The sequence below is a fragment of the Copadichromis virginalis genome, linkage group LG5 (assembly GCF_057382275.1).
Source record: "Copadichromis virginalis isolate Kocher_CV1m ecotype Utaka linkage group LG5, C_Virginalis_male_GT1.1, whole genome shotgun sequence".
In the NCBI taxonomy this organism is placed as follows: Eukaryota; Metazoa; Chordata; class Actinopteri; order Cichliformes; family Cichlidae; genus Copadichromis; species Copadichromis virginalis.
This window is the reverse complement of record NC_140622.1, coordinates 19944751-19965460: the sequence shown is the minus strand read 5'-3', so window position 1 is coordinate 19965460 and position 20710 is coordinate 19944751. Positions and strand designations below refer to the sequence as shown.

At 41.5% G+C, this 20710-nt stretch overlaps 1 protein-coding gene across 4 annotated transcripts in view; it reads left to right on the top strand.

Moving 5' to 3' along the window:
• The window catches only part of dip2bb (DIP2 acetate--CoA ligase B (putative)b), a 51484-nt gene that overhangs the window by 24428 nt on the left and 6346 nt on the right, over window positions 1–20710 (top strand). The window contains exons 7-38 of one of the 4 annotated variants that reach the window (XM_085456528.1): window positions 134–151; window positions 579–698; window positions 7148–7345; window positions 7571–7662; window positions 7980–8090; window positions 8185–8308; window positions 9568–9677; window positions 9823–9925; window positions 10088–10152; window positions 10428–10521; window positions 10610–10729; window positions 10823–10937; window positions 11187–11326; window positions 12900–13036; window positions 13162–13242; window positions 13349–13476; window positions 13733–13847; window positions 13993–14194; window positions 15054–15166; window positions 15629–15652; window positions 16136–16216; window positions 16316–16439; window positions 16526–16647; window positions 17060–17171; window positions 18326–18435; window positions 18889–19019; window positions 19109–19277; window positions 19366–19536; window positions 19635–19696; window positions 19990–20047; window positions 20160–20234; window positions 20322–20496. In XM_085456528.1, coding sequence (XP_085312654.1) covers window positions 134–151; window positions 579–698; window positions 7148–7345; window positions 7571–7662; window positions 7980–8090; window positions 8185–8308; window positions 9568–9677; window positions 9823–9925; window positions 10088–10152; window positions 10428–10521; window positions 10610–10729; window positions 10823–10937; window positions 11187–11326; window positions 12900–13036; window positions 13162–13242; window positions 13349–13476; window positions 13733–13847; window positions 13993–14194; window positions 15054–15166; window positions 15629–15652; window positions 16136–16216; window positions 16316–16439; window positions 16526–16647; window positions 17060–17171; window positions 18326–18435; window positions 18889–19019; window positions 19109–19277; window positions 19366–19536; window positions 19635–19696; window positions 19990–20047; window positions 20160–20234; window positions 20322–20496 — 3600 coding nt within the window. The remainder of the gene's footprint in view (window positions 1–133; window positions 152–578; window positions 699–7147; window positions 7346–7570; window positions 7663–7979; window positions 8091–8184; window positions 8309–9567; window positions 9678–9822; window positions 9926–10087; window positions 10153–10427; window positions 10522–10609; window positions 10730–10822; window positions 10938–11186; window positions 11327–12899; window positions 13037–13161; window positions 13243–13348; window positions 13477–13732; window positions 13848–13992; window positions 14195–15053; window positions 15167–15628; window positions 15653–16135; window positions 16217–16315; window positions 16440–16525; window positions 16648–17059; window positions 17172–18325; window positions 18436–18888; window positions 19020–19108; window positions 19278–19365; window positions 19537–19634; window positions 19697–19989; window positions 20048–20159; window positions 20235–20321; window positions 20497–20710) is intronic. The other 3 variants (XM_085456529.1, XM_085456530.1, XM_085456531.1) reach the window with 3 other exon arrangements.

Sequence of the window (20710 nt, the reverse complement as noted above, 5' to 3'; positions counted from 1 at the left end):
CAAGAATCTGATTTCTCTTTCTTCAAATAAGTGTTGACTTCCAGCTGTGACCTTTTTATTAATCAAGTTGTTTTTCTTCCCGATTTTTTTTCTTTTTTTCCACTCTGTCAAATTATTTTTGACCGGCTAATAGGAAGAGGTAATATACAGAGTAAGGAAACTCCTTAATCTACAATGTCCATGGCGTTCTGTGTTTCTGACTCTCCCTGCTGTGTGTACTTAGTGATTTAACCAGGAAATGAAACAAAAGCAACGTCTACACGCACAAAAAGAATCCTCATGTGTGATCCCAAACCAAAAAAAAACCTTTATCCCGGCTCTCACTCCGTTCTCCTTGTGTTGACGCCACCCACCGCGCTGCTGCTTTTCAGTCCGGACATATGTTACGGTTGACTCAAAATGGTGTATCTGTGGTTAATTCAATTTTTTACTAAAAAGTTACGGCATGAAAAACAGCAGACTATGTGATGGTAAGACGCTTAAACAATGTTCTAATGTTCTGTCACTGTGTGTCGTGGGATGTGTGACTGTGTATTTATCCCTGCTGCTGCCCCTCTCCACCTTCACCCTGCCTGTAGGAGTTCCTGTAAGCAGCAGGGTCTCCACTAAGATTCAGCAGCTGCTGAACACCCTGAAGAGGCCTAAGAGGCCCCCGCTCAGTGACTTCTTCACCGATGACGCCGAGGAGATCGTAGAAGGTACGCTGCTGCACTGAATTAGCTGTAGCGGTAGACTGTTCGACTTGCACAAATTACACATAGAAAAATTGGAATTTGTGCCCCTCCTTACTCCAACGTTTTATAATAAGTTAAAATAGTCAGATGTAGTGCTCCAAAATGACATTTCTGATTATTTATGAACACTTACCTGTTTTACAAATGTATATTTAGGTTTCTCTAATAAGCCAAAGAGTTTAAAAGTTGTAACTAACTAGCATAGTTCCCATTTAGGGTGAGTGTGATGCAGGATATTTTAGGGGCTACATGCAAAGATGTTTCCTAAATGCCACACATGCAGGAAGTTGGTCTAAAAGAGGACAACTCTAAGGATGCACGCAGTGAAAGCATGTATGCCACTGTTTCTAAACACTGTAATCTGCCCAGAAATCAGAGCTAATGCTAACTGAGTCAACAGCTGCTGGTAAGGAGAAACCTAGTTTGTATTATTTTTATTAAACCACATATGCAATGACTGGTTTAGTCATTGCATATGTGGCAAGAACTGATTGTTTTATAAATGTCCCCAAATTTCTTTTGCAGGTTGAGAATTTGCTTGTAAAGGTGTGTGGCCAGGCTAGAATTTACTGATGTTCTCTGAACGTCTCACGTGGAGTGTTATTGAAAACTTCAAACTTAGTGGCTCCATGGTATAATGCATGCACTCACCTAGCAAGCGACAATCCCTGGTTTCTCTCCCTGGAGGAGACAAAAATCCCTTTGGGCTTGCGTCAGGAAGGCCATCTGGTGTAAAAACTGCCACATAAAATATCTATCTGCTACAGTGACCCCTTGTGAATAAGGAAAGTAGCTCACAGAAAACTTCAAAGTCAACACTGCACTCTGTCGGGTTCCCTGCAAACCAGATGAACAGACACATGCAGAGACATACAGAGATTCCTGGATTTTTTTTTAGGGCGATTGCTTTTCTGACAGTTCAAAAATATTTTTCTAATCCTTTACTGATTATGTTGAGCTATTTATGAGGAAAAGGATGTTTGTACTTGGCTTTAAAGTTTGAAAATGTTAGTAAAAACACAAAATAAGGATAATTAATGAATCAAGTCTGCATCCCTAACAGGTAATATGTTGGTAATAAATTAAAAGATATAAAAATGAACCGTTTTTCACAACATGGTGACAGAAAAGTGCTTTGCATTTGTAAATCGTTTTAAATAAGTGTCTTTATATATGAGATTTTTTGGAATTCAAATTTGTGTGATGTAAAGCAAAACACTGATAAAAATCTATTTTAGAATAAGGAGATAGTGATAAATCTTTGGCATTTATATATATGTGTGTATACATATATATGTGTATACGTGTATACACATATGTGTGTGTGTGTGTATATATATATATATATATATATATATATATATATATATATATATATATATATATATATATATATGTGTGTGTGTGTGTGTATGTGTATATATGTGTATGTGTGTGTGTATATATATATATGTATATATATATATATATGGAGAGAGAGAGAGTTTAAGAATAAACTTGCTTTATAGTTATAACAAGTTGCAGACTTCTTGTTTATTCTCTGCCCAACTCTGCTTGGATCAACTGATCGTTGTGTTTGTGGCATTTCAAACACACATTGCCAACAGGCAAGCTGACCTCTGGTCAACAAACTATGCATTATCAGCACTCACTTTACAGAATGTTGTCCAATTCTTATCGCTCTTCCTTCTGACGATGCTGTCTGTGTTGAGCGCTCAGTGAATCTGCGTTCGACTACTCCGCCTAGGCTGCACTGTCGAGCGCAGATCCACTAAGCGTTCAACACAGACACCCTCATTCAGATCTGGCGTTTGGAATTATTTTGGTTTTTTGGTTTTCATGTAACGTATGACCCTGAAGGTAAGCGTGTCATGGACTAAAGTAAAACAGTATGTTGGATGTGCCATGCAATGCTCAATTACATGGGTGGGAACTAATGCGTTAGCGCAGTTAGCTCGTTAACGTGTTGGCCGTCTAGCCCCACGCAGGGGTAGCTCGTTAACGGAGATTTGCCGTGTTGTGGCGTTAACGTCATTTCAATGAGATTAACGCTGACAGCACTAGTGGGAACACAACGAATATGACTGCACATTTACCCCGACATCATCCTAGTGCAAAGACAAGTGGAAGCAGACAAAACCAACAAGCATGCATGCTACAAACTTTACCCGAGTCATTTAGACAGCCGTTAGCACATGATTCTCCTTATGGGGACCTGATATGTTTAATATTGTGGCGAGCTCAGACAAGGAGGAGACGGAGGTATCGTTTGGTCTTGCTTCCCGTGAGCTAGCCAGGGAGCACAGCCGTTTATTGACATCTGCAGAAGAACACTGCTGCTAGCTAACTGCTCAGCCCGGCAACCGCACAGCAACAACAACAACAACACACAGGGCGCCCTCTGACCCCGGAAGGACACACCGTGGCAGCGAGAAGGCGTCACCTGTCACTATGGCAACATAAACAAAACATAACTGTACAAACAGAACCCCGAACAGCCCTGACCCGCTACATAGCCCCCACCTAAGGGGTCAGTCGTCCCCGACGACCCCATTACCCCACACAAATGTCCAGGTGCCTTCTTTTGGCGCACCGGCCGGTCACGACCGGCGGAGTCAGAACATGGGGTGCCATCATCATCCCACTTCTGACACCAATGTGGCGAGCTCAGACAACGAGGAGACGGAGGTATCGTTTGGTCTTGCTTCCCGTGAGCTAGCCAGGGAGCACAGCCGTTTATTGACATATGCAGAAGAACACTGCCGCTAGCTAACTGCTCAGCGCGGCAACCGCACAGCAACAACAACAACACACAGGGCGCCCTCTGACCCCGGAAGGACACACCGTGGCAGCGAGAGGGCGTCACCCGTCACTATGGCAACATAAACAAAACATAACTGTACAAACAGAACCCCGAACAGCCCTGACCCGCTACAATATGCTGCTGAGAATATAGCCCAGAAGTAGCGTATAGTATAGCTTTTATTTTGGAAAGAGCCTTTTCTCTGTAATAAACTCTCTTTTCCAAAGATGAGTGATTCCTCAATCAGATACAGGTGTTACCGCGCCAGATCCGCGGCCCCGAACCGTAGTAAGGAAACCTCTGGCAGTTACTTGAAGGTTCCGTAACTGACTCGTAGCCGGCAACAGCTTACTATACAGGTCAACTCCGCTAGCAAAAAGATCGAAGGAGGCGTAGGAAACTGCTTCACCGAACTTTATTTCTTCTCTAAGGCACGAACACCGCGTACAGTGGGCTGAAACAGTTTACTCACAGCGAGCATCGCCGACACAACTCTGGCTGTCGAGGGAGTTATTATATTCCTTTTATTTATTTTATTTTCGTCTCTTCTGTAGCTAACCGTTACTTTTTCCCCTTCTCCGCTCTCTCTCTTCACACACACACACACCAGGCAGTCCCGCTACACACATCCCGAATACATTTCCCATCAGGCTTCATCCTTAAAGGGCCATGCCTGTAAGTTAACACAGGGCTTGCAAAATCGCTAACCCGACGTCCCGGGGCTAGCGATTTTTCCAGTCGGGCTACCAAAATCTATCTCTGCCCTGCCCGTCGGGCTATCATAGGAAGGAAAAATATATGTCAATGCTTTTGCATTCTTTCGTTAATGTAGCTGGGTAACTATGTCATTGGCATCGGTGAGCCACTGTCAATATGTGACATATTGAAATCGTGTTTGAATTTGCTCTTGTTTTTTGCTTTCACTTTGCAAATGTCCAGGTGCCTTCTTTTGGCGCACCAAAGTCACTCGGGTCAGAACATGGGGTGCCACCATCATCCCACTTCTGACACCAATGTGGCGAGCTCAGACAACGAGGAGACGGAGGTGTTGTTTGGTCTTGCTTCCCGTGAGCTAGCCAGGGAGCACAGCCGTTTATTGACATCTGCAGAAGAACACTGCCGCTAGCTAACTGCTCAGCGCGGCAACCGCACAGCAACAACAACAACACACAGGGCGCCCTCTGACCCCGGAAGGACACACCGTGGCAGCGAGAGGGCGTCACCCGTCACTATGGCAACATAAACAAAACATAACTGTACAAACAGAACCCCGAACAGCCCTGACCCACTAAAATATGCTGCTGAGAATATAGCCCAGAAGAAGCGTATAGTATAGCTTTTATTTTGGAAAGAGCCATTTCTCTGTAATAAACTCTCTTTTCCAAAGATGAGTGATTCCTCAATCAGATACAGGGCTTGCAAAATCGCTAGCCCGACGTCCTGGAGCTAGCGATTTTTCCAGTCGGGCTACCAAAATCTATCTCTGCCCTGCCCGTCGGGCTATTGTAGGAAGGAAAAATATATGTCAATGCTTTTGCATTCTTTCGGAAATGTAGCTGGGTAACTATGTCATTGGCATCGGTGAGCCACTGTCAATATGTGACATATTGAAATCGCGTTTGAATTTGCCTTGTTTTTTGCTTTCACTTTGCAATCGCGCGAACTGTGTATAGAGAGCGACAGTACTGATTGGTGAGTGATGATAATTTGGGCACCAATTCCTCTGACATCGTCTTATCAATTGTTAGTTTACTATGCAAACATGACAAGTGAAATCTCCCACAGCAAGCTTAAACATATGAGAGGTTGATCGCGCAGAGAATCGCTGACCGTTATGTGAGTGTGTGTAAAAGCAGCAGGATACATATTTTAGTTCTGCTGAGCCAAATAAGACAGGTCAGGGTGAAGAAGTGACAGCCAAAGAAAAGCTTACCACAAAACGTAAAAGTTATGACAAATCAGACTATAAGGCAAAAAGAAAGTGCAGCTTTCTGGTTTCATGGACAAAAGAATTTCTGTGGCTGCAATATGATGAGCTAAATAACCAGGACTGCACATAAGTGGTCCGCAGGTGTGCATTCGCTGTCAAAAAAACAAACAAAAAAAAAAAAACGAGCACAAGATATGAAGTTGCAACGCGTGTTTGCATACATAAGATTTTCTGGACGAGGACAGACATTTGTTTAAAACTCTTAAAGATGTCGAAGAAGCTCCTTTAAGCAATTACTTTGGTGTTCCTCCACCTCCAAAGAAATGTCAGAAGGAGTCCGAACCACAAAAGAAGCGCGTATTCTCGGAAAAGTGGTTGCTGGAGGTGAGCTGGCTTCAAACAAATGATGAACGCACAGAGATGTGGTGCGGAATGTGCCGTGAAAATCCCACTCTAGCGGACTAAAACAGTGCTTTTATATGGACGCAAACGCGCGTTGCAACTTCTTATCTGGTGCGCGTCTTTTATTTTGACAGCGAATGCGCACATGCGGACCACTTATGTGCACCCGTGTAAATAACATAATGTTCTGCCGGGTGTGTTGTTGGTTTTCTCTCGATTTCTGAGTCGACAAGCGCCTTTGTTACTGGGACCAGTCATTTTAAGAAAGGCCCCCATTAGAACCCATGAGAAATGCAAGAAATGCATTATTGCTCAGTCTGCAATATCTTTCCCAGAACAAACACCAATTGCAAATAACATACTAAAAATAAACCTGAAAAATCTGTTTAGAACAGCGTACTATGTTGCAAAGAGTGAACTACCACTGGCAAAATTTAGCAGTCTTTGCAAACTTCAAAAAGCAAATGGCCTAGATCTTGGTTCCACTTGTCTCTTACCCGTGACTTCAGCGGAAATTTCAAATTCAGGATCTGACACAGACTGATTCATGTCCTACACAGTTCTTACAAGTTCATAGAAATTTCTGTTCAATTAGAACCAAGTATTTGAGTTGATGATTGTAATTTTTATACAATGTTGTAATTTGTTTTTCAACAATTTTTTGATTAACGTTTTGTTTCCTTTACAATATTATACTTTAATGTATAATATTGTAAAGGAAACAAAACATCAATCAAAAAAATTGCTCTCTTTTTTATTCGGGCTACTTACATTTATTTTGGGCTACCAAAAACTGAAGAGTCCCTGCCCGAAGGGCTACCAGGGAATTTGAAATTTTGAGAGCCCTGAGATATATTTATTTTTTTAATTACTTTTGTTTCAGCAACATTAAATTTAAAAACTGTACTTTTGAGTTAAAATATATATTTATAATTTTAATAAATGACAAATTAAAAAGGCATGAACGATTTTTTTGTATCGAAAAAATATCGAACCGTGACACCAAAGTATCGAACCGAACCGAGAATTTTGTGTATCGTTGCACCCCTAATAAATAAATAAATAAATATATATATATATATATATATATATATATATATTAGTAAATTTAAAAAAAAAAGAAAAAAAAAAAGCAGGTAACATGAGAGCTCAGGAAACAAAGGGGGAAACCATGTAGGAGGAAACTGATACCCCGCATGGACCGGTTTTACCTCCGTGATATCTCATCTCATTAGTCTGTAATATACTCAAAAGTGTCCTGTTGTCTCTCTTTCACAGTGCCCCAACCGGACCCCAACACACCCAAGCCAGAGGGCCGTCAGATCATCCCAGTGAAAGGGGAGCCTTTGGGAGTGGTCAGTAACTGGCCTCCAGCCCTGCAGGCAGCGCTGGCTCGCTGGGGAGCCACTCAGGGGAAGAGCCCCGCCCTTACTGCTCTCGACATCACAGGCAAACCACTCTATACACTGACTTATGGTGAGACACAAGATTCAAAGAGAGAAGTATAACGTCATCAAGTCAGTAAAATGATGTCATTTAATGTCATAAACGCTTATTGTGACGACTGAAAGATAACATTATATATGTTTATTATTTTAAAACCTAGTAATAGTAAAAAAAATGTGCAAACTCTTTGACATTATATTTTTCTAAAGGTGCTAACCCCCCCCGCCCCCCCAAAATCTACCATCTGTCTGTTAGGGAAGCTGTGGAGTCGCAGTGTGAAGCTGGCGTACACCCTCCTGAACAAACTGGGCACTAAAAACGAGCAAATCCTCAAACCAGGAGACCGAGTAAGAGCTCACACTCAGAAAACACACACTTATTTACAGCAAATGATTATTTTTAACTTGTGTATTTGCAATGAACATTGACTGTATCACAATTTATTGCTGCTGCCTCTGTGGGAGGCAGGATTTTTTTTGTTGTTGTTGAAAATAACATCAAAAAAGACTGTTTTTAGTTTTTCACACACTGCTTCTATGCTGCTTTTATGTCTATTATGTCCTGTTACGTAAAACGACTGATATGGAAGAGGGTTTACTTTATTAAAATGACCACTGGCCCCAGAAAGTGCTTGTTTTAACGTCCAACTAAACTTTCTTGGTAGGTGGCGCTGGTGTACCCCAACAGTGACCCCGGGATGTTCTGGGTGGCATTTTATGGATGCCTCCTTGCTGAAGTTATACCTGTACCTATTGAGGTACCGCTGTCTCGCAAGGTATAAAAACCGTCACAGGAAACTTTCATTTTATGTTTTTATTATGTTCAAAAATCTGAGTGCTTTCTTGTTGTCCTGTTTGTGACGTGTTTAGGATGCAGGTATCAGCCAGGTGGGTTTTCTGCTCGGTAGCTGTGGCGTTGGTCTGGCTCTGACTAGTGAGATCTGCCTGAAAGGCCTACCCAAGACCCCCACGGGCGAAATACTACAATTTAAAGGTCAGCAAGCAAGTTCTGTCCTGAATGTCCTGAATACCTGTTTTGTTTTAAAAAAAGCAACCTTTGTCTAATTCAACACTAATGTCAAAAACATTGGGATGCTTTGTTTTGCAAATTTCAAAAACTCTTATTCACAGTAGAACCTGGAAAACAGACCAAATGTTTTAAATGAGAAAAAGTAACATTTCATAGCGACACGTATCAAAACAGTTAGAACAGGTCTGTGCGTACTGCTGTGTGGCATCCAGTCCATAAACATCTGGAAACTGAGGAACCAGCTGCTGGACCTTTTGGAAGGAAATGTTGTCTGCTCAACAGTCCTGGGTCTTCTTTGTCCTATTTTTTGTTTCATGATGAGCCAAATATTCTCATTTGGTGAACGGTGTGAACTGCAGGCAGGCAGGCCAGTTCAGTACCTCGCCTCTTCTACTATGAAGCTGTTGTAATAGATGCAGTATGTTGTTTAGCATTGTCTCCAGGCCTTCCATGAAGGAGGTGTTTGTCTTAATGGGAGCATATACCTTTCTGCATTGTTGGCACCTTTAAACTTGTGAAAGATACCGTTTCCAAAAAGGCACCAATGCAGCTCTATTCCATCAGAGATGCAGGCTTTTGAACTGAGCATGGAAAACAAGCCAGATAGTCCCTCTTCACTTTAGTCCACATGATGCAGCATCCATGTTTTCCAAAGACAATACACAATTTTCATTCATCTGACCACAGAATAGTTTTACACTTTGCCTCAGTCCATTTTAAAAGCACTTTGGTCCAGGGAAGACAGCACTTTTTTCTTGATCATGTTCACTTACGGCTGCTTCTTTGCACGATAAAGCTCCAAACTGCATTTGTCGATCGCACAGCGAACTGTGTTCACAGACTGTGATTTCTGGAAGTGTCCCTGAGTCCATTCACACTCATGTTACTGACCCAGTTAGTTCAGTTCAGCATAACTTTCTTTTCCATCCTTTTGTTTCTTCCATCTCAACTTTTTCAGACATGTTACAAAATCCATCCAAATATAAAATGATCTAATATTTGTATGCCTGAGTTTAAACATTTGACATGTTTTCTGTGTTATGTGTGAGTTTATATGATTTGCAAATCATTGCATTTTTTTTTTTTTTACACATTACTCAGCATCCCATTTTTTAGGGAGAATTGGGGTTTTAATTCAGATCAATTTTGGTGGCTTTTAGAAAACCTGTGAGGTTTTGTTGTTGTTGTTTTTGTGTGATGCATATCTTCCCTGTCTCTGTTAGGCTGGCCTCGAATGAAGTGGGTGATAACAGATTCAAAGTACTTGACGAAACCATCCAAAGACTGGCAGCCGCACATTCCCACTGCTAACACTGACCCTGCATACATAGAGGTAACACAGCTGTGCTTATTATTATTTTTACTTTTGTTGCTTCATTCTTAGAGCCTATTCCATCCTGTCAAAGTACCAAAAATATTTTAAAGCATCATTTTAGTCAGGTGTGTTGTGGCTCATCTGTTGCTTCATCTCTTTGTAGTATAAAGCAAATAAGGAGGGCACAGTGGTGGGCGTGGCTGTGTCTAAAGTGGCCATGTTAACCCACTGCCAATCACTGACTCAGGCCTGCAATTACTGTGAGGGTGAGTAGAAGGATAGTGTTTGCATCATCCATTACACAAAGCTTTATTTCGGTTCAGCTCCATATTATTTATATAACAGCAAATCACAACTTGAGTCATGTCTCAGTTTAGATTGTTTAGACATAGCCAACCTCACTTATGTGTTTGTGTCTCTGTTTTAAGGGGAAACTTTGGTGAATGTCTTGGACTTCAAAAAGGACATGGGCTTATGGCATGGAGTTCTCACAGTGAGTGTCATTAGCTGTAGATTTCTAGGTTAGGTTAGGTTGCATATACAGCTAGGTGCATGTACAACGTCTTAATTTGTGTGCACATTATATCTGAACTATAAATTCTCTAGTAAATGTAAAATGTTAAATTACTAATGAAAGATTTCTTGCACAAAATCATCACAAAATGGGTTTCTCACTGTTTGTGTTGTTTGTCAAGTTGGAAGGAAAAAAATCCCTTCCAGTTTTTTTTTTTATTTGCAACCTCCAGTAATCAGGTTGTTTGATTGCAGGCTGTAATGAACAGGATACACACGATCAGCGTTCCCTATGCAGTGATGAAAGCCTGTCCTCTCTCCTGGGTGCAGAGGGTCCACATCCATAAAGGTAAATTATCTTTTACTCTGAGACGAAGTGTATTAAAAAATAATTTTATAATTTTATAATACTCCATGTAACTCCTGCTGTTGTGCAGCTCGTGTAGCTCTGGTGAAGTGCCGAGATCTGCACTGGGCCATGATGGCTCATCGGGAGCAGAGAGACATCAGCCTGGCTTCATTACGAATGCTCATTGTTGCTGATGGTGCTAATCCCTGTGAGTATGTCCCGAGCCATCGCTGCTTTGTAAAACTGGGTCTTTTCCAACAAGCCAAATTAGATGTCACACTTTTAAAATTGTACTTTCCAGGGTCAGTGTCTTCCTGCGATGCCTTCCTGAACAAGTTCCAGTCTCATGGGCTGAAGCCTGAGGTGATTTGCCCCTGTGCCACATCTCCAGAGGCCATGACGGTAGCTATACGAAGGTAACTCACTGACCTATATTCACTGCTCTTATTGGATGTTGTTAAAAATTACAGAAAACTTAAAGACAAAACCAGAAGATTAAAACCAAATTCTTTCTATTCTTTCATGTCTCACACAAGCCACCTTCACAGCTTGTATTTCAGTCCAACTAGACAGAAATTTATATGTGATGTTGTTCATAAGAGGGTAGGCAGATGGCTAACAGATGGAAACATCCATGTTTGATTGTGAACTGTCTACTCGTGTAGATCCGGAGTGCCTGGTGCGCCTCTTCCTGCCCGTGCCATCCTTTCCATGGGTGGCTTGAGCCACGGTGTCATCAGGGTGAACACGGAAGACAAGAACTCCGCTCTGACTGTACAAGATGTGGGGCACGTCATGCCTGGAGGTGAGGGTAGAAGAAAAGCTGCATGATAAACGGCTTTTTGTTTGCATTTGTTTTTTTGATTGTAATTAATTTGCTAAAAAAGAGACCATTACGACCTACACTTAAAAAAAAAAAAAAAACAGTTTTCTATACATATTAGGAGATTACAATATTGACTAACTATAACCACGTGGTTATAGTGTAAAAATGTAATAGGCCTAGTTGCCGCCAGCTCTGAAATCTTTCTGTTTGACCTTTTGCACGTCTCCAAGAAAATGGAGGCAAACAAGCTTGTTCAAAAATATAATCATAAAATTATAATCATATGAGAAAATTAGAAATTCAAATAATTATCTTCTTCTTTTCAACATCCAGATAAAATGTTCCAGTTTTTTGGCAGATGTTTATTTCTAAGACTTCATGACATAAACAGTTGGGTTTTTGAACACTAAAACAGCATTTATTATTTTGGCTATATACCAACACTTGTTCATGTTACAGTTTGTAATGAATATGCAGACTTTAAGCTTTCACTTAGGAGGTCAAACTAAAATATTGTACCAACAACTGCCATTTTTATATATATATAGTGCCCTGTTTATCTGGGCTCATGTGTAATTGAACAATCTATACGAAAAATTGACTCGGCCTATTCATTAATATTTCCTCATAAATGAATGAGGTCAAAGGTTTGGAAGTGATTCCAAGTGTGGCATTTCATTTTTAAAAGCTTAATCTGTGAACCCACAACATGCACTAAAGGAGCTCTCAGTGGAGGTCAATATCCACCAGAGAACTAGCAGGGACATTAGCACGTTGGCACAATAATGAGGGGGGTAAAAGGATGCACTGTTGTACTTGAACCTGGACTAATTTGGTCAGTGATCATGGGATCCTTTCCATCATAAAGAGAAAAAAAAACATTTATCAAACCTCTAGGAGACAGACATGTCATAATCCAAGCCTGTAATAAGCCCCTCATAAGCCTCAGCAGTAGAAAACAAAGATTAGACATTGGAGGCAGTCTGATGCATAAGTGTGCATCTGTGGTTAAGCAGACAAATTTGTACTTTAAGCTAAAATGAAACCCAGGAGTTTCTGAAGGTAAAGAAAGGCAAGACTGAAGGCATAAAGAACCACAAAATATAAAAACCATTTGCAGGCCTGGAAACAAGGAATCCCAAAGGAGGAAACTCATTCTTTGGTGTTATCTGTTTGCTTCCTGACATCGTGCAGCCATTTCCTGCAAAGGATCCTCAGCAAAGTCTTTAAAATGAATATTTTGATGTAACTGTGTTAATTTGTTCATTTATATTTAGGGGACTGAATATAAAAATTGTTAATTGTTAAAACAAGTAATACACTCTTTTATTAAATTTAAGCTGAAAGTCTACACTTTCCCACATTCTGTCAATCCAGTCAATCTTTTTAAACTGCAAAAATAACAGAAAGGATGTAAATCTGAATACATGTACGCAACAAAGAATGAAAGTGGGACTTTTTTTTAGTCATACGTCTAAGATAAAATTATCAAGGGAATCATTTTAAATTAGGAAGTCCGTGTTTTCTTAACTTTGCCTTTTTGTCCCTCCAGCTCTGATGTGTATCGTTAAGCCAGATGGACCGCCTCAGTTGTGTAAAACAGATGAAATTGGAGAGATAATTATCAACTCCCGTGCAGGAGGCAACATGTACTATGGCCTGCCTGGACTCACCAAAAACACCTTTGAGGTGCGAAAGGAGAATAACCAACACTCAAACTGCACATGCTGCCACCATCGTTAGTAAGGGACGCAGTTAAAGCTGATTCTGTTTTTGTGTGTTTTGCTGTTCTTTCTTTGCGTCGTCGTGCCCAGGTGATACCGGTTAACGCTAACGGAGTTCCCATTGGAGAGATTCCATTTGTGCGATCTGGACTCCTGGGGTTTGTTGGCCCAGTAAGTAGGACTCTTTCATTAGAGCACTTCTGTGGCAACCTGAAACCATTCGTCTCTCTCACTAACCGTATAACAACCCTGCTGTTGCATCACTTGCTCTGTACAGGGCAGTCTCATCTTCGTGGTGGGGAAGATCGAAGGCCTGCTGATGGTGAGCGGGCGGAGACACAACGCCGACGACTTGGTGGCCACAGCTCTTGCAGTTGAGCCGGTCAAGACTGTGTACCGTGGCAGGTGAGGCAAAACTCTTCTTCATGGATTAAAGAAAATAATCTTAGAGCTCTTTGGTGGGTCAAGTGCAAATCTTATTTATAACTACTGACATCTAGTGGTATAGAGGAAACACAGCAGGCCCCACACTGACAACTGAAGGGATTATTGAAAGATAAAGTATTTCTACTTTCTGTATGCTTTAAACTGCTCATTTGTGTTTGATTTCCACGTCTTCTGGCTAATCTTCAGTGAGTTTGTGTATCCTCGTGTGTGTCAGGATCGCTGTGTTTTCAGTCACGGTGTTCTATGATGAGAGGGTTGTAATTGTGGCAGAGCAGAGGCCCGATGCCAGCGAGGAGGACAGCTTCCAGTGGATGAGCCGGGTGCTTCAGGTAAATTCAGCCACAGCGTTCGAATGGAAGCCTCCATTCAGTGTGTCTACAATATAATCTTCAGTCTTTGGAGTTATCGAAAAATCATTCGACATATAGAACATTACCCAGCAAAGCTAATCTCAGTGCTTGGTTTCATCTGTAGGCTATTGATAGCATCCACCAAGTGGGGCTCTACTGCTTGGCTCTGGTCCCGGCGAACACCTTACCAAAAACGCCGCTGGGTGGCATCCACATTTCTGACACAAAGCAGTTTTTCTTAGAGGGCAATCTCCACCCCTGCAATATCCTAATGTGTCCCCATACCTGTGTCACCAACCTGCCCAAGCCCCGCCAGAAGCAGCCAGGTAGGTCTGTCTGACACAAACTTCTGTTCAACATGACTGAAAATGATCCCCATCAATTTCTTACAAGATTATGCCAAACGAAGCCTCGGTGAGGAGGTTCATAATTTAAACGTATTTAGCATAAATTATTAAATGGAGTCCAGCACAGAGACTGTTTATAGATGTAGTTTGTAGGAAACCTATGGGTCTGCCGTGCAGTCATAAGGATATAGATGCAGTAATCTGCAAATGTCTTAAGTCACCCCTCATTTCTAGGTGTTTTGCTAGGAAACTGCGAAATAAGAGCAGGAACTTATTGAAATGTGCAAACATGCATGGCATCTAAATAAACAGTGATTGTACTATTCTAACAATTCAGTATTTGGTTTGACAACCTTCAGTCTTAAACAGAGTCTGAACTCTCTTAGACAAGCTTTCCTGTCATTTTTGGGGCAGGGCTAGCTCAGTAGGTAGAGTGGTGGCCCCATTATCGGAAGGTCGGGGGTTCGAATCCACTGAACAGCTACACTGAGGTACCCCTGAGCAAGGTACCGTCCCTACACACTGTTCCCCGGTGCCCAATGGCTGCCCACTGCTTCACTTAGTGAATGGGTCAAATGCAGAGAGGAATTTTCCCACAGGGATCAATAAAGTATACATTATTTTTATTATTATTATTATTTTTTAAGTAGTTTTCAGGAATAGTTCTCCGGGCTTCTTGAAGGACATTCAAAGCTCTTCTCTCGATGCTGCCTTTTGTTTGTTTCTGTGTCAAGATGATCTCACACAGCTTTGATAATTTTGAGGTCTGGCCTCCCTGTCTTGTTTTTGCCTCCTACTTTATTTCACTTTATCTCTTTCGGACTGTTTTGTCTTGTAGTTGGTGTCGGTCCTGCATCTGTCATGGTGGGAAACCTGGTGGCAGGAAAGAGGATTGCCCAGGCTGCAGGGAGAGACCTCGGTCTGATTGAAGATCAGGATCTGGTCCGAAAGGTACTAGAACTATGAGCACCGAACTCCGAATCTGATAACCCAAGCTTCGATCAAACTGCCGGCAGAAATGGCCATAAAATGTTCATCTTCTCATCCTCTTTGGCACTGGTTGAAATGCTCTGGTGTCTACTGCACATTAATTGGAATCTGCAATAAATGAAAATGTGAATGGATGAATGTATGCAAGAACTATATCAGAATTTTGCACTGATTCTTGCAGTGTGACCGTACCCTTTTTAACCTAACTCCTGTTTTTCACAAGAGCTAAATGCAAGTCTTTCAGAAGCTGCAGGCACCCTGTGCATGTAATTAACAGCATTGCTCAGCAAAGTGTGTTAAAATAGGAAACACTGAAACATTTCAGCTGCCACTGTAACAATGGCTCTACCTCAGCCAGAGCTCAGTTTTATAGAAAAATCTGGACTCTTCTTTCTCTCTTCTCTCGTCACTCTCTGGATGTAGCTCTGTATGTGGCCCACCGTAATGGTAAGAATCACGACCCTCTCTGGCATGTTCCCCACCCTCGTTTATTCTGGTCATGCTCGAATCTGTATTGTATTGTGGTTTTAGTTTGTGTGCTTTCGTTCAGTTCTGACGTAAGCAAGAATTTGCATGGGTTTTTAACTTTTTGGTATTTCAGAAAATAAGCACCTTCCATGAATGTCACCCTTTATTTTTATTGCTGATGTACCTTTCACATCCTAAGTTAGGGTTCATTACTATAAGAGCTATATTGGCTTAGTGTGCTATTAATTCTTGTTCAGATCATTTATACCAGACAGCTCTCAGACAGCACACTCAGTGTAAGCATCGCTTTGTTTATTTTAAATTTAGACCCTAATAAATTCTTTTTTTCAACACCACCCTTCCTGTATTTACCCCCAGTGGCTGGGTTTGTAATATTTTATACACTTAAACAAAAAAACCCTCAGTTTACAGTGTGTAATTATGTTTCTTATTTAATAACAGCATCAGTATTTGACAGAGGCGCTACAGTGGAGGGCACAGACAGACCCAGACCACGTTCTCTACATTCTTCTTAACGCCAAGGTACCAAACTGATCTGTCCATACACTGCAAAATGCCGTACATCATCTATGTGATTGACAAAAACAATACATAGTAACCTTACTGTCACCTGTCCTTCAGGGTGTGACAGTGGGGACAGCGACCTGTGTCCAGCTTCATAAGCGAGCTGAGAAGATAGCTGCAGCGCTCACTGAGAAAGGCAGCATCAACACAGGAGAGAATGTAGTGCTGCTCTATCCTCCTGGTGGGTTCTACCTCCGGCTCCATGTCTAAGCGTTCCTTCCGTCATCATTGTTATGAAATGATTTTCCTCTGTTTGTTTTCCCTCAGGGATCGATTTGATTGCTGCTTTTTACGGCTGTCTCTATGCTGGATGTGTTCCTGTAAACGTCAGGCCTCCGCACCCTCAGAACCTGGCAGCCACGCTGCCTACTGTCCGCATGATCATTGACGTAAGTGCATGTGGTTACATGCATTTATGCCTGTCCTTTCATTTAATCCTAAGCAGGATCTCATTCGTGTAGATATTAGGACTAAAAAAAACACGTCCATACACTGGATTACTTCTACTTATGCTTTCACCAAAAATAACTCTGCAACTACTTGGCGCCTCTCTGCGCTTCATTAGATTTTATCAGATCTTTATGGCATCCAGTTTCCTGAAATAATTTCCATTTACAAGCTACATTGATTCCGAGAGCAAATTATGCTCATGAAGTGGGTCCAGTTACAGTGTCCATCGTAGTTTCCACTTTTTAACTGTAATCGACCCGCTGATGGAATGTGCTGCTCACAATTTTACAACAAAAATGATTCTGACTGTTGTGTTGTTCATGCTCCCATTCAAATGTGTTTTGTTACCAGGTCAGTAAAGCTGCGTGCATCCTTACGACACAAAACCTCATGAGGACTCTGCGCTCCAAAGAGGCAGCTGCCTCTGTTAATGTTAAAACCTGGCCAACAATCATTGACACAGGTAGTAAATACTCTTAGTATGTTAATCAAGCCTGAACATATCTGAGTACTGCATGATGCTCTGGTTACAAGCCATGGGCTAAATCAGGCCCCCCCTTGTGGTGCCAGTTGGTATGATTGAGACGTTCCAGCTATTTTTAATGTTTTATAAACACCGTCAAGTATTTGCAACTCAGATGTAAGTATGCAGTTAGTATTCAGTTATTAATCCTTGTATCAAAGAATTATGAATAATAAGTCAGTAATGTGAAAGTCAGGCATTCTAAAGAAAGATGATTCACTGTCCTCACAGTTCATTCATTTTGGTAAATATTCTGGTAAATATAAAAGTTTGTTTATTATAAACTATCGTATTTACCAGAAGGTTGATCAAAATTAATCAAAAATTAAAGGTTAATGACTCTTTGTTTTTATTAGTAGCTTCATAGTATGGTGGTTTACACATTTGCCTAACAAGGAAAAGATCCATTACTTGGTCTCCGGAGGTTACACAAATCCTTTTTGGGGTTGTGTCCACTGTAAAGGCATCCGATGCAAAAGCAAACGTGTGTAGCTGCCCACTGCAGTGCCCCATTGTGACTGAGGGAGCTGCTTTTATAACAGTTTGCTGTCATTTTGCTATGCTATAGTTTTCAATGGTCCATCAACGTGATTTTTAAATAAATCAGCCGTGAAAGCTGTAAATAAGCAAACACGCCGAAAAGAAAATGAGAAAATAAAACACTTTTTTCCCCTGTTCAGTTTTAACATATGACAAAACTTTAAATCCTGCAGTTTCTTGTTATTTACATACACACTCCAAATTAAGTACACGTTGTTCACAGCGCTTGACTTTCTCATGTGTCAGATTCAAAGCAGGAACATGGTTCATTAGTTGTGGGTCGCAGTCGAGGCAGCGTAGATGAAGTTGGCGTCGGTTATTGTGGACTGTTTGAATCTGCAACACTGAGACACTAAAACAGGAAGCTGGACATTTCACTGCTTTCTACAATTGTTATCCAAGTTGCTCAGTGGGTAGATTTGTGAATAGACACCTGTTTGGTGAACTTTGAGTTAGTTGTTGCTTGCTGGATCCTATTCTATATCATTGCTCAATATTATCTTAAGTTTACTTTGTGCACAGCGCTGTAAAACCCGCATTATTGGTGTTTGCAGATGACCTTCCTCGCCGCCGGCCTCCACAGATCTATAAGCCGCCCACAGCAGAGATGATAGCTTATCTGGATTTCAGCGTGTCCACAACAGGCATGCTCACTGGAGTCAAGGTGAGACACGTGACTTTTTATATGACTCCTCTACTGACTGGGGCTTTTACAGGATGGATTTTGCCACATGAAAAAGACTGTAAAAACACTGAGTTCTGTCACGGCGCTATTTTAAACCAAATATTGGCATCAATTCTGTGGTCGTTTTTTAATTTCGTGTTGGCTGTATCTTAAACTTGTTAATGACTGTCTGGTACACTGTCTCATACATTACAGCAGTAGTAGAGTAGTATTAAAACACCAGCAGGAATCAGCAGGGTGTCGTTTTTCTTGTTGTAATCCAGTACAGTCACAGATGCACATACCTGGAGCATGTCTTCATTTTTAAAAAGTGAAAGCGTGTAAGGAACAGTTTCTGGTTATATATGAGTGGCAGATATCTATGGAAGACTTTACTTTGTTTTATAAAACATACACAAAATTAATTCTTTATCTTTTCTTGTCTTTTGTCAGATCTCTCATGCAGCAGTCAGTGCACTTTGCCGCTCTATAAAGCTTCAGTGTGAGCTGTACTCCTCTCGCCAAATAGCCATCTGTCTGGATCCTTATTGTGGTCTGGGCTTCGTCTTGTGGTGCCTCGCCAGGTACGGTAAAACGTCAGCTACAATATTTCATGGTTATTTACAAAGGTATCACTTTCCCCACTTTTTCACCTACATGTTTTGTCTCACAGTGTCTACTCAGGTCACCAGTCAATCCTGATTCCTCCGTTCGAGCTGGAGACCAGCTTATCTCTGTGGCTAAGCACGCTCAGTCAGTACCGTATCAGAGACACCTTCTGCTCCTACTCTGTCATGGAGCTCTGCACTAAGGGATTGGGTACTCAGACAGATTTACTCAAGGTTAGGACTCGACATGCAGGAAGAGAAACAATACAGCTATTTTTAAAATAAAACATCATGGGTTTGATCATTTGCATGTTTGTTTAAGGCCCGTGGTGTGAACCTGTCGTGTGTGCGGAGCTGTGTGGTGATAGCAGAGGAACGCCCTCGTCTTGCCCTCACACACTCCTTCTCCAAACTGTTTAAGGATGTCGGGCTGTCGTCCAGAGCTGTCAGCACTGCTTTTGGTTCCAGAGTTAACCTGGCCATCTGCCTGCAGGTACACCAACCAGCAGGACGTCGCTGTTGATCATAGATCAAATGAGAAAGAAGTGGGACCTCTTTAAACCTGTTCTTTTATATATGTGTGTGTTTCAGGGCACCACTGGTCCTGATCCCTGTACGGTGTATGTGGACATGAAGTCCCTGCGCCATGACAGGTGAGAACAGTCAAGTTAGTTAAAGTAAACTTGCTAGTATTTAGTAAAAGCTTACTTTACACTTTTTTTCTAGCTAAATGGGATTTATTGGACGCGATCAATATAAAAAATAATATCACGTCTGGGGGGTTTTTCTGAAAAAACAATAAAAACAATAACACAGTGAGGTTCTGGCTAAAACCTCACTGGCATCAGAAACTTCTCTGTGCAGGAAAATCCCTGACATGGTCCAATTCGCAAAGATTAATTAGAACTTTGAATATTTATAAATGCGCTGCCTGTGTTTTTGGCAGAGTGAGGCTGGTGGAGAGAGGAGCACCTCAGAGTCTTCCTCTAATGGAGTCTGGCAAGGTGAAACTCATTATGCGCTGTCCTGTGTGGGTTTTTTTCTCAATTTTTGAGAGGTTTAATGAAAAGCATGTCAGAGTTGTATTTAGTGTCTTTGTTTCTCTGTCATTTTTAGATACTGCCAGGTGTTCGGGTGATCATAGTGAATCCAGAGACCCGAGGCCCACTTGGCGATTCTCATCTAGGAGAGGTTAACCACAGCACACACGCATATCGAGACCACACCTGAAGCTAGAGAAGATTTTCTCTGAAAGTTACAGATGTTTCTTTCTCTTAGATCTGGGTAAACAGCCCTCACAGTGCCAGTGGCTACTACACCATATACGGAGAGGAAAGTCTTCAGGCTGATCACTTCAACACCAAGCTCAGCTTCGGAGACCCGCACACTTTATGGGCCAGAACTGGATACCTGGGTTTTGTGAAGAGGACCGAGCTACTGGATGCAAGCGGGGGTAAATAGACCACAACTGAGCTAAAACCTGGACTCAGAAATATTGATGGAATAGTGCTGATAAGTTTAATGTAACAAGGTTTGCAGATTTAAACCTGATAAAGCATAAACTTAAACAAACTTTATGAAACTAAAGTAACCTCGATCCTACAGTAACCAATTACAAATTTTGCTGTAATGTGACTGAATTTGTTTGGGGGGGTGTTGCTTATATT